Source organism: Ahaetulla prasina, chromosome 2 (genome assembly GCF_028640845.1).
Source record: "Ahaetulla prasina isolate Xishuangbanna chromosome 2, ASM2864084v1, whole genome shotgun sequence".
In the NCBI taxonomy this organism is placed as follows: domain Eukaryota; kingdom Metazoa; phylum Chordata; class Lepidosauria; order Squamata; family Colubridae; genus Ahaetulla; species Ahaetulla prasina.
Genome location: NC_080540.1, coordinates 172,447,855 through 172,462,257, shown reverse-complemented (window position 1 = coordinate 172,462,257; position 14,403 = coordinate 172,447,855). Strand labels below are relative to the sequence as shown.

General features: G+C 36.9%; 1 protein-coding gene across 1 annotated transcript in view; it reads right to left on the bottom strand.

Moving 5' to 3' along the window:
- The window catches only part of PTPN18 (protein tyrosine phosphatase non-receptor type 18), a 48,114-nt gene that overhangs the window by 9,243 nt on the left and 24,468 nt on the right, over window positions 1–14,403 (bottom strand). Inside the window, exons 10-12 of the mRNA XM_058167193.1 lie at window positions 6,920–6,997; window positions 4,878–4,967; window positions 411–490 (exon numbers count right to left, since the gene is read on the bottom strand). Of these exons, the coding sequence (XP_058023176.1) occupies window positions 411–490; window positions 4,878–4,967; window positions 6,920–6,997 (248 nt within the window). The remainder of the gene's footprint in view (window positions 1–410; window positions 491–4,877; window positions 4,968–6,919; window positions 6,998–14,403) is intronic.

The window sequence follows — 14,403 nt, the reverse complement described above, 5'->3', positions numbered from 1 at the left end:
TAATTGGGAGATGAGGCCAACAAGACCTTCATTGCTCTTCAATCATGTAGAGTTTCTTTCCTAACTACAATGACTGTTGTTACTTTTGTATTTATTTACTCTATTTACTTACACCAGTAAAAGACACTATCATCCTCCATACTTCCAAGAGGACTTAAACTCAACACAAGCATTTACAAGGCAAAACAACAAAACAATACAAGCACAATTATTAAATCAACCCAGACAAGATATGACATACACAAGTATGCATCTGTCTTATTAGAAGGCTTTTCACTCCCTCCTTAACACTGGACCTAGTGTCTACATACCCCTGGCTTTTCTCACATGGGATCATTACAGGAAAGGCCCTGCTATTCTAGGGCTGGCCATGTCCCACTGCCAACGTGCTGACCCTCAGCAGTCCTTACCGGAGGATGGAGCTTCGCTTGAGCAAGGGAGCAGCCGGTTGCCGGAGGGAGAGGGCGTCGTCATAAAGGGGAAGACGATTCTGTGCGAAACCGAAGAGAAGGGAAGTGAAAAATGTTTTAGGTGAGGACAGCTGTTTGAACTTCCTGTAGCAGGAAATTTACCATAAACCAGATTAACCCTGAAGTAGCCCTCTCCATGCCAAAGAGAGAAAAGAACAATTGGAGTTGTTCCTTGAATTACTCTTCTTTATTAAAGTCTATCCTGTGTTTCATTGCTTTTTGGAAAGTTTCCTTTTCCTGAGCTTAGTATTTTGCATTTTTTTTAATTTCTTTTGTCACAACAGTATACACAAACAATTGTCATAGATAAAACAACATGTCTTGAAGAAAATATATAAGTAAAAAATATGCATCAACTATATTAATTTGATATAATGAAGGGAACAATAGGACAGGAACGGTAGGCACTATTGTGCTCTTATGCACGCCCCTTATAGTCCTCTCAGGAATGGGGTGAAGTCAATAGTAGACAGTTTTTGGTTGAAGATTTTGGGATTTTGAGTAGAGACTATGGAGTCATGAATTCCAAGCATTAACAACTCTGTTACAGAAGTCATATTTTCTGCAATCAAGTTTGAAGCGGTTGACATTTAGCTTGAATCTATTTTTTGCTCTTGTAATATTGCGATTGAAGCTGAAGTAGTCTTTTATTTTGTTTTATTTTGTTTTATTTTATTTTATTTCGTTTATTTTATTTTTATTTTGTTTTATTTTGTTTACTTTATTTGTTTATCTTTTATTTTATTTTGTCTACCACAGAATATCTTGTATTTAATTTTGCAATAAAAATTAAAATAATTAACATTAAAATAATAAATAATAAAATTTGCAATCGAGCAAACAAAAGGAAAACTTCAAATAAAGAGCCCGTTTGGTCCAGCTCTAGCAGTTAAGGCATCAGACTAGAAAGCAGAAGACCCTGAGTTCATATCTCGCTTTAGCCACGAAAGCAAGCTGGGCGACCTTGGGCACTTAGCCCAACCCACCCTGCAGGTGGTTGTGTGAACAACAGGAAGAGAAAGGTGTGTTAGATATGTTAACTGCCTTGAGTTATTATGTATGTAAAAATAATAAAAGTATTTTATTAAAAATAATAATAAAGGCAGGATAAAAATAAATAATTGATCCTTAAAATATTTCTGGAACTCAGGATTCTATTCTATTATAAAAACAGATCATGCCAGACTAATCTTATTGCATTCTTTGACAAAGTGGCAAAATTAGTAGACCAGAGGAATGCTGTCGATATAATTTACTTGGACTTCAGTAAAGCATTTGATAAAGTAGACCATAACCTACTACTAGATAAAGTAGAAAAATGTGGGTTAGACAGCACCACCACCAGATGGATTCGTAACTGGCTGACCAACCGCACTCAACGTGTAGTCCTCAACGGAACTACATCCACATGGAGGGAAGTATGCAGTGGAGTACCCCAAGGCTCTGTTTTAGGCCCAGTACTCTTCAACATCTTCATCAATGACTTGGACGAGGGGATAGATGGGGAACTCATCAAATTTGCAGATGACACCAAGCTGGCAGGAATAGCCAACACTCCAGAAGATAGGCTCAAGTTACAGAAAGATCTTGACAGACTTGAACATTGGGCACTATGTAACAAAATGAAATTCAACAGTGAAAAAAGTAAGGTTCTACATTTAGGCAAAAAAAACCCAAAATGCACAGGTACCGTATATGTGGTACCTTGCTCAATAGTAGTACCTGTGAGAGGGATCTTGGAGTCCTAGTGGACAACCATTTAGATATGAGCCAGCAGTGTGCAGCAGCTGCTAAAAAAGCCAACACAGTTCTGGGAGGGATAGAATCAAGATCACATGAAGTGTTAATACCACTTTATAATGCCTTGGTAAGGCCACACTTGGAATACTGCATTCAGTTTTGGTCGCTGCGATGTAAAAAAGATTCTGAGACTCTAGAAAGAGTGCAGAGAAGAGCAACAAAGATGATTAGAGGACTGGAGGCTAAAACATATGAAGAACGGTTGCAGGAACTGGGTATGTCTAGTTTAATAAAAAGAAGGACTAGGGGAGACATGATAGCAGTTTTCCAATATCTCAGGAGCTGCCACAAAGAAGAGGGAGTCAAACTATTCTCCAAAGCACTTGAGGGTAGAACAAGAAGCAATGGATGGAAACTGATCAAGGAAAGAAGCAACTTAGAACTAAGGAGAAATTTTCTGACAGTTAGAACAATTAATAAGTGGAACGACTTGCCTGCAGAAGTTGTGAATGCTCCAACACTGGAAATTTTTAAGAAAATTTTGGATAACAATCTGTCTGAGATGGTGTAGGGTTTCCTGCCTGGGCAGGGGGTTGGACTAGAAGGCCTCCAAGATCCCTTCCAACTCTGTTGTTATTATTATTATTATTCTGATTGGTGTATGAATGAGAACATCAAAGCCAATACGTATACAGTTTTAGGAGACAGGTCTAGCTATATCCTGCTCCAAAGTGGATTTCCACGCAAATGGATGCTTAAATTTGGGTTTCTGTGGAAGGCAGGGAATAGGATCTGATGGCATATGAGAAAAGCGGAAGAAAGAAAATATTACCCCTACCAAATTGCCATGATTCATTTCAGAGACACACACATAGAAAAATAATTGAATTATTCTGAAACAGTCCAAGCTCCTGTAATAACAAAAAAACCTTTGCACGAAAGTGTAATATGGGATTTGCAATTCTTCTAGGACAGACGCAGTGAACTGTGTCCTGTAAAAGGACCAACCGTTGTGGAAATGTCTTTGGATTCCAAGCCAGCAAGATAGAATGGTTGGAAGAAAGTTTTCTTTGGGTAGAAGTTTTCTCTGTGGTAGAAAAGATGATCAGATACCTCTTTCCTTCCTGCCCAGATGCAAGATACCATCCTAAGAAAGGAAATGAATGGTGTGTGTGTGTTGGGCTCTCAAACGACCACATCTGCACAAGCGTGTCCTCCCATCCCTTTCTGCACCTGTTCAGGGAGGAAACGCTTGTGCAGATGTGGTCGTTTGAGAACACATTCAGAGGCAGAGATTCAGGATAGGAGAGGACAGCTTCATGTCAAGTTTGGCATCTGGACCAAAGAGGGAACACTTTTGACCAAGAAGCCATGTCAATCATGATAATATAACCTTTCCTTGGCAGACCTCTGGAGAAAGCAGTCATCTCAAAATCCATAATAGAAGGTATTTGTGGGTATGAAAGAGAAGTTTATTATTAGAGTGAAATGAAAGCAAAAATGAGGATCATTGATAGCCTGTTCAAGTTATTTCACATGCAACGATGGACTGTGATCAGAGAGGCCTAGATTCATCTCCATTCTCAACCATGGAAGCTACTAGGCTATGACACCATGGTATTTTTGTTTGTATGCTAGGCCTCCAGACTGTTGTGTGAGAGGGCCCTACTCTTGTGCGGCCTCTGGAGCCTTCCAAAAGCACACAAGGATGAGGTGTACTTTCTCGTTGTTTTTGGGAGGCCGCAATATCACACAAGAGTATTCTTCAAAGTTTCCAGGCTTTGTTTGACTGGGAGCTGCCTTGCATAGACATTTAGAAAAATATATACTATTATGTAAGTATTTAGGGGTGTAGTGGCTCAGTGGCTAAAACTCTGAGCTTGTCGATCAAAAAGTCGGCAGTTCAGTGGTTTGAATCCCCAATGCCGTGTAATAGGGTGAGCTCCCGTTACTTGTCCCAGCTTCTGCCAACCTAGCAGTTCAAAAGCACGTAAAAACATGCAAGTAGAAAAATAGGGACCACCTTTGGTGGGAAGGTAACAGCGTTCCATGAGCCTTTGGCGTTTAGCCATGCCGTCCACATGACCACAGAGATATCTTCGGACAGCGCTGGCTCTTCGGCTTTGAAACGGAGATGAGCACTGCTCCTTAGAGTCAGGAACAGCTAGCATATATGTGCGAGGGGAATTTTTATCTTTATGTAAATCTTCTTTTCTTAGCATCACTGCAGCAATGAAATGGGAGCTCCTGCCTTGAGCCACAAGATTTGAGGATTTTTTTTTCATTTTTGCATGCTGATCTCAGAATTAACCTCACTAAATATAAAGGACCTAGCTTTAGAAACCAGAATAAATCTTTGAGAAATGAAAAAAAATTATGGGGATTAAAATGATAATGTGAATAAGAGGGAAACCTAAATCTAAATCCTGAGTCTCGTGGGGATAAGTTGTCGTATGTAAACACATAAAATACAGCGAATAATACAGTAACTGGATTTGATTTTTTGCCTGCATTAAACCAAGTATTTCAAAGTAGTTCTTTTAATGTTGCTCAAAGAAAGCAAAATTGCCTCATGACTGTCAGGCCTAAGGGGAAATTCCATTTTCCATAGAACAGGGAAGCCATCATGCCCCCTGTGGAAAAAACTTGTTTGGTCCCATCTCTTACCTCTTTGAGGTTTTCATAATTTGGACAGGAAATGTCCAGGGCATCCCGGAACATTTCAGTGACTGCACGATACACAAACTCATACTGTTCCTGCCAAGAAAAGATGTGACACCGATGAATGGGAAACTTATAGTTTTTTAACTATAAGCTTATATTTGTTCATGCAGATAGGGCTATTGTATCTATGCTGCAAACCGTAGGTAACCATTAAATGACAGCACGATAACACAAGAAAGGCTAGTTTTCTAGCTAGGAAGGCTAGGAAGGATTTGTGTATAGATAGTCCTCGACTTACAACCACAATGGAGCCCAAAATTTCCATTGCCAAGCAAGATAGTTGTTAAGTGATTTTTTGCCCCATGTTATGATCTTTTTTGTCACAGTTATAAAGTGAATCATGAAGTTTGTTAAGTGAATCTGGCTTCCTCCATTGACTGCTTGTCAGAAGCCATCTGGGCAGGACGCAAAATGTGACCCCAGTACAACTATCACACATTATGAATACATGTCAGTTGTTGAGCACCCGAATTTTGATCATGTGACCATTGGGATGCTGCAACGGTCCTAAGTGTGAAAAGCAACCATAAGTTACTTTTTTCAGTGCCATTGTTACATCGATCATTAAATAAATGGTTGTTAGTCAGGGACTACCTGTAGTTGTGAACCTACATGCAAACAAATATTTGGTAGCAATTCTCTGTGGCTTCCATTGAGTTTTGCCAAGTCTAGTAAAACAGGCTGTCAGGGTTCCAAGTAACATCCCCAACCAAGAAAGGCTTCGAGGCCAGCAGTTCCTCAAAGTTCCATTTTATTAGAGATGTCATATTGACACATCTGGGAAACCCCAAATCTGAAAGCCCCCGGGTTTTCCCCACCTAAAGGAAAGTCAAAGTCCCTTCCCTTGCACTTATCATCAAGGGTTGTACCCAGTGGTGGGATTCAAGTAATTTAACAACCGGTTCTCTGCCCTAATAATTTCTTCCAATAACCAGTTTGGCAAACTGCTCAGAAAGTTAACAACCGGTTCTCCCGAAGTGGTGCGAACTGGCTGAATCCCACCACTGGTTGTACCTTAGAATTCTTGATGAAGGTATCTTTTCTTTTATGTACATCGAGAGCATATGCACCAAGACAAATTCCTTGTGTTCCAATCACACTTGGCCAATAAAAATTCTATTCTATTCTATTCTATTCTATTCTATTCTATTCTATTCTATTCTATTCTATTCTATTCTATTCCACGTGTCCATACATAGTCCAATCAATCCACCATCCCAACTGGAGATCTTCCCCAGTCACCCTCTCCAGGTGCAGGCTGAATGTCCTTGACTCCCAGAGAAAAGTTGTTGTTATGGCTATATATCTCCACCAACTCCACGCATTTTCCCACAGCACTAAGTGTGGCAGCCCTGAAGATCCAAAGAAAAAGATGTCCTCCAGGGCTGAGACAGGCATAGGTTGACAGCAGGAAAAAACTGATCCTGAAGGAAATATTAGCCTTCCATTCACTGGTGATTCTAAGAATACCCTTGTAATTTCTCTTATTATTTTAATAAATATATATGTTACCATACAATTCCCCTTAGCAGGGACATTCTTCAAGGTTCTCACGCCGTAAACTACAGTTTCCTATAGAGAAGTGTGGGTTATCTATACTATCTATACCTTCAGACCTATCACTGAGCATTTATTTTAGCTATTATTATAATTATTGGTTGGAATAAAGGATTGTCAGAATTCAACTTCTCTTTAGATTCAGGTAGAACGTAATTATTTCATCCCACTGAGATCTTAATAAGTATTGGAAAGTGTGTTTTTTCAAAGATTAGTTTCAATATCTGCATGATATTTCCCAAGCTAATTTGTTCTTCTCAGCTATGGCAGACATACCTTTTGTCTCAATGGCTAAGATGCTGAGCTTGTCGATCAGAAAGGTTGGCAGTTCGGCGGTTCGAATCCCTAGTATAGGTCTCCTGCGTGAGCAGGGGGTTGGACTAGATGACCTCCAAGGTCCCTTCCAACTGTTACTGTAAAGAACTCACCTGGGTCTGGACAATAGCTGGCCTCTGCTTCCTCATTTCTAGGACGATATCAAAAATGCTGAAATATGGAGAAATCCTCTGAAAAAAAATGAAAAACTGACAAATGAGGATACATTCTTTTTTCCTCACAGAACAACATTTATGCATAATTTTAAAAAATGCCCGACTTTCAATGACTGGATGTTTTAAATTATAAAATGCTAGTACAATAAAGTAAAAGAACAAGAGATGTCTGTTCAGCAGAAGAAAATCCATGCCAAACAAAACTAAATCTTGCATGGACTTCCTACCTCAAGATCTAAGAGAATAATTACATTTTCAAAGTCTACCTGGAACATCATCAGAGGGGGACCTGGATCTCAACTGTGCCTCACAGAAGTTATCTGCATATATGTATGCATAAGCTAATCTGTTTACTATTCCCTTCAGTTATGATTCTCTATGAGCTATGAGGGTACCTTAATAAGACGTCTGCAGTAAAAAAAGAAGACAAGCAACTCAGGAAGTTTTCCCGGGTACAAGAAGTACCTTGGTGATGAATGGGTGAGCAAAAAATTAGGCCACTCACCTCACTCTCCTTCTGATTTGGACTGAGACCTCTGGGTAGATTTGAAGGGTATTTAATTCTATACACTGTGTTTGTATCTATTATTTGCATGGGAAATGAAAGGTCCCTTTGAAATAAATGTATGGGGATCACCATAATCCAGTCAAAGGTTAAGCTTTTGTCCAGCTCACTTAGTCAATTCTTCAAGAAAAAGAATTGGGACTATAGATCTGTCCCCATTTGCATCTAATGGATACAAACATGCCCTGCCTCCCCCCCCCCCATCTTCCATCTGCTATGTTCGTACAACATGCCTTTAGCTTGCCACAGTCACGAGTGAGGTTCATGGCTTAATTTATGTTTCTCTTTTTCAATATTTAAATGTTTTTCCCCCCCTGGAACAGGCAGTAACCTACAGCAGTTCCAAGATGTGTGAAATCTAATATGCTTTGCTGATTATTCTGACAGTGTCACCCTCAGGGAATTCTTGGAGAAGGAGAAATGTGATACTGTTGACAATTTCAAACAGACGCAGACCCATTCCTCCCAGCTCCCATTTATTCTTCACTGCTACTATTGTGAGTTTTTTTTTTCTCCGTCTGGTAGGCTGCAGGGTTCTCAGGTTTTGAACAGGGGTTTAGAGAACTTTCCAACACATCCTGCTACTGCCAGATTTTGAGTAGATATTTAGTTCTTTTTTTTATGATTTAAATTTTTTTTTTAATTGAAAGAGTTTTAAAAAATAAAAACATTTTCCCCCCTTTTTCCCCCCTCCCTACCAAAAAACCCCCTTCCCCCCTCCCTCCCCCCCCCCGGCTTCCCAGGTCAATCACAAGGTATTGTTATACATAAACCAAACATAGAATAAAATTTTCCCTTCCAATCCAAATAACCACATCCACAGCTTTTCATCTCCCAACCCCCTCCCCATTACATAAAATAATTTTCTAATTATTCAAAGGCAATCTGATATTTCTTAATCTGATATCTATTTTGTAGATAATCAATCCATTTTTTCCATTCAATTAAATATCTTTCCTGCGTATTGTCTTTTAAAAAAGCTGAAATTTTAGCCATCTCAGCCAAATTAGTAACTTTCAGTATCCATTCTTCTATTGTAGGTATCTCTTCTTTCTTCCAGTATTGTCCAATCAACAGTCTTGCTGCTGTTATTAAATTCAGAATCAATTTAGTCTCAATCCCTGTACAATTCGTTATAATTCCCAAAAGGAAAAATTGTGGCAGGAACTTTATCTTCTTCTTCAGTACATTTTGAATAATCCACCAAATTCTTATCCAAAAGACCTTAATTTTCTTGCAAGTCCACCAAATATGAAAATATGTAGCGTCATCACAATCACACCTCCAACATTTCGCTTGGATATTAGGATACATACATGATAATTTTTTGGGATCTAAGTGCCATCTATAAAACATCTTATAAAAATTTTCCTTAAATTCTGTGCTTGTGTAAACTTAACATTTCTAACCCAAATTTTCTCCCATGTTTCCAACATTATTGGTTCCTGAATATTCTGTGCCCATTTTATCATACAATCCTTTACCAAATCCTTTTCCGAATCTATTTCAAGCAACACATTATACAATCTCTTTATATGCTCCTGGGTCTGATTTCTAATTTGCTTTATTAAATTTTCCTCCTTTGCATTATACCAATTTTTGATCTTCTTTCCATCTAGCACTTATTTGCCCATATTGAAACCAAGTATAATTCCTCCTTCTTCATTTTAATACCTGTAATGATTTTAATTGCAATCTACCTCCTTCAGCATACAAAAGTTCTTTATAAGTAATCATTTCCTGTTTCTGTTCTATATTTATATTCTCTGTTGCATGTCTAGGGCTCATATAGGAATCTTGTAATCTAATTTATAGGAATATTTTTCCAGACCATAAAGAGCACTTCTCAACACATGATTCTTAAAAGCCCTATCCACTTTTTTTCATAAAATAAGTACGCATGCCATCCATATAACAAGTCATAACCTTCTATATTCAAAATTCTTTCCTCTGTTAAGTTAAACCAGTCACTTATTACTGAAAGGGTTACTGCTTCATAATATAGTTTAAAGTTAGGCATTCTTAAACCACCTCTTTCCCGTGAGTCCTGTATTATTTTCATTTTAACTCTCGCCTTTTTACCCTGCCATATAAATTTGTTAATCCCAATCTGCCAATCTTCCAAATTTTTATCCTTTTTAATTATTGGTATCATCTGGAACAGAAACAAAAATCTAGGTAACACATTCATTTTAATAGCCGCAATCCTTCCCAATAGCGATAACTGCAATTTTTTCCAAACACTCATATCATTCTGAACTTTTTGCCATAGCAAGTCATAATTATTCTTATAAAGTTTCTTGTTCGATGAGCTAATATAAACCCCTAAGTATTTAACCTTTTTTACTACCTCAAATCCTGTCATTTCCTCTAGTTTTTGTTTCTGTTGTATAGACATATTTTTAATTATCACTTTTGTTTTATTCTGATTTATTTTAAATCCTGATACCTTTCCATATTTATCAATTACTTCCAACAAAAATCTACTTGAATTTATAGGATTTGTTAAAGTAACCACTACATCATCTGCAAAAGCTCTAACTTTATACTCATATTGTCTAATCTTAATTCCCTCTATTTTCGTTAATTCTCGTATTTTATCTAATAATGGTTCCAGAGTCAAAACAAACAATAATGGTGATAAGGGACATCCCTGTCTCGTTCCTTTCGCAATCTTAATAACTTCTGTCACACTACCATTTATTATAATCTGTGCTGTTTGCTCTCCATAAATCACTTTGATTATTCTAACAAAATAATCTCCAAATTGCATTTTCTCTATTAATTTAAATAAAAAATCCCAATGCAATTGATCAAAGGCTTTCTCTGCATCCAAAAAAATAAATGCTGCTGAAATATTCTTCTTTTCCAAATATTCCAATATATTAATAATCTGTCTAACATTATTCCTCATCTGCCTCCCTTTTATAAAACCAGATTGATCAGTATGAATTCTTTGTTGTAAAACTAACATTAATCTATTTGCTATTATTTTTACAAAAATCTTATAATCATTATTTAAAAGTGAAATCGGCCTGTAGTTACCGGGTTTAGAGCAATCTTGCTCCTCTTTTGGTATCAGTGAAATAAAAGATGTTTTCCATGATGGGGGTATTCCCACTCCTAATTGTATCTGATTAAATAATTCTTTAAGTGGGCCTAATATTTCATCCTGTGTTTTTTTATAATAAGTTGCTGTAAGACCATCTGTACCAGGGGTTTTCCCCATTTTTAGTTGTTTAATTGCCTCCACTATTTCTCCAGTAGCTATCGGCCGATTCAGCTCCTCCCTCTGTTCTAATGTTAAAATATTAACCTTATAATCTTTCAAATAATCATAAATGTCCCTATTCAATATTTTGTCTTTTGCATATAATGCAGTGTAAAATTCTGAGAATGCCTTTTTAATTTTATCCTGTTGATATATCTCTTTACCTTTATATTCTATTTTTTGTATGACACGTGCTTTCTGTTTTTCCTTAAATTATATGCCAACCATCTCCCAGGTTTATTTGCATTACAAAAGGTATTATGTTTAGCATATTGTATATTCGTTGCCACCTGGTCTGCCATTAACATATTAAATTGACTCTGTAATATTTTTATAGCCTCTTTAAGTTTATGATCTTGTGGGTTTTGAATTAATAACTGTTGCTTCCTTTGAATTTCTTCTTCCAAGTACCTACGCTGCCTTTGTTTATTATTCCTTTGCCTATTGTCCAAGTAAATCAATATCCCTCTAATAAACGCTTTGCTCGCCTCCCACACAGTTCCTATAGGTGTCCCTTTGTACATATTAAAATCAAAAAATTCTTTCAACTGTTTCTTACAATAAGTTACATTATCCTCATATCTAAACAGATTTTCATTCAACCTCCATGTTCTACCACCTTTTTTCCCTTGTAATAATTCCATCCATACTGGGCTATGGTCAGTTAAACACCTCGGAAATATCTTCATTTTCTTCACCCTAGAAAGCAAGTCATTAGAAATTAAAATAAAATCAATACGTGAAAAAGATTGATGCCTATCGGAAAAAAAAGTAAAATCTCTCTCATCTGGATTCCGTAACCTCCATATATCTCTAAACTCAAAGTCTTCCATCATTTCAAAAAAGGATTTTGGTAGTTTTGCATGTATAGGTATCTTCTTGGAGGAGGTTCTCTTATCCCTTCTTGTATCAATTACTCCATTCCAGTCTCCTAATAAAATAAACGAACTATAATCCCAGAGGGTCAACCTCTCATGTAACATTTTGTAAAACTTTTCTTGTTGCTGATTAGGTGCATAAATACCTATCAGCAAAGTCTTTTTTGCATCTATCACCAGTTCAATAGCAATAAATCTTCCTTGAATATCTGCCTCAATTAACTTAGCTGGTATATCCTTCCTGATATATACAACAATTCCATGCTTCTTTTCCAAAGCTGATGCAACAAAATGGTTACCCAATTTTGAATTAATTAAATATTTTTGGTCTGATAATTTTATATGTGTCTCTTGCAAACAAATCACATCATTTTTAAATTGTTTCAAGTAGTGAAATATTTTCCTTCTTTTCTGAGCTGAATTCAAGCCATTAACATTCCATGACAAAATTCTATTTGCCATTACTGGCCTCCTGAAGCTTTGAAGCAGACAACGGAAGCTCCTCCTCCGGTATCTTCCGTCTAGCTCCTCCCACAGCTTCCATGCTGGGATCCTGACTTTTACTTTGAGACTGTTGCTCTTCTTTACGCTTAAGAGCTCCTCTTGTCACCCTTTGCTCTTGTGGTTCCTCTGATGCTGGCAGCAATGAAGGCTCTTGGATCACCACGCCTTCTTGAATCTCTTGAAGTTTTTCTATCACTTCTATTTCGACTTTCAAAACTGTAGAAAGAAAATCCTTTGCCTTTAAAACAGTGTCAATTCTATATCTCCTTCCTTGATAGAATACTGTCAGTCCAACTGGCACCTCCCATCTGAATTGAATCTGATGTTTTTTAAGTTCTTGTGTAAAAAAAGCAAATTCCTTCCTATCTCTTAACATCTTTGAAGGAATCTCTTTCAACACCTTCAGCTCCTGTTCTCCAATTTTTAAAGTTGTCTGATATGAAACTTGCAGAATCTGATTTCTCATAGTCCTTTTCACAAAATAAACCACAATGTCCCGAGGAAGCTTTCTCTGTCTTGCAATCCAGGAGTTAACTCTATATATTTTATCAATTTGGTAAGCTACCTCTTGGGGTTCCACTTCAATAAATTCAGCCAATGCTTCTGATATATTTTTTCTTAAGTCTTCTCCTCGCTCTTCTTGCATACCACGGATTCTAAGAGTTCCTTCCATAAGTTTATATTGTAATATCACAACCTGATCTTCATTTTGATCCACTTTTTTCTGAACACCTTTCATTTTGTCTTCTAAATGCTTATTTGACTGAGAGATCTGTTGCATTTCCCCTTCCAATCCCTCAATTTTTTTACTCAGTCCTTGAACTGCCATGAGAATATCTTCTCTTATTTTTGCATTAAAATTCTCCATCATCTCTTTTTGCCTATCTTCAGAAAGTTTTAATTGTACTTTCAATATATCCTCAAGACTTGGTTCAGATCCCCTTCTTCCAGAAGGCTTTAAAGGTTTAGCTGCCATTCTGTCTTCAAAAGAATCAGGAATTTAAACTTAACAACTTTCCTTCCCTCCTTTCAGTATAAAAAAAACTCCATTTGTAACAATCCACAAATAACGCTACTTTATCGTACTAAAAATTTTTTACTTTCACTTTCAGACGCCATTTTAAAAGTCAATTAATCAAAGACAAAGAAAGGTTTCAGGTTTCAGAAAGGGAGTCGGTACTTGCCGTGCTGATTCTACATCAAAGATCGAACGCTTGTGAAATTCCCGTCTGCTTAGAAAATCAATCAATTTAATAAGTCCTTTTGAGCAGAAGCGACTCTCCTACTCCTTTTTCCTGATAAAAAACAGGAGCGTGTTTGAAGTTGGAGGGAGTGGAATTCGGTGGGACCATAAATCCAGGAAAATTCGCTCTTAAGAGCAAACCCCCTGTCAGATCTGCCACTTTTCCACAACTCTGCATAACCCCCTTTTTAAATGATTTTAAATTTTTTTATTTAAAAAAACAAAACAAACAAAGATAAAACATTCCATCTTTCCTCATGCAGTGTCGTCTGAGAACGTACATCTCTGTGCTACATCGTTCTTCATTTATCATATCCTTCACGTTCACATTAACATTAATTTTATAATATGTTAAGTATATTACACATTTAAATATTGTAAAATTCCCCATTTTCTTCTTAACATCTTTCAGTAATAACACCATGTTAACATCAAATAGCATTATTCTCTTCATACATATACTAACTATTTTCATTATCATTTATAGCTCTTTCTTAATATATTTTCTACTTATTTTTGGTCTCCTTCATTTCCAAACTCCATTTTTGTTCTCCAACCATTGATAAAATACTTCCCATATCATATAATATTCAGTTTGCTCTTTAATTGCTAACATTAATCTATTCATTACTGCACATTCTAATATTTTCCTTATCACCTTCTCTTCAATAGGAATCTCTCCACTTTTCTAATGTTGTGCAAATACAATTCTAGCTGCGGTTAATACCTGAAGTAAATATTTAGTTCTGATGGCCACCCTCTGCTACATGGCTGAGCACTATGCAGGTATATGCTTTATCTGACTAAATGCCACCAATTGCTTTTATGACCCCTTCTGAGGGAAAATGTACACTGAATAAATCACGGCAACCTGGACTGTCTCATTGTTTGGAAATGTATGCACATAACAATTTTAGAGGGCGATATGTGCAGATGCTTCAGACACACAGTATGCGTTAT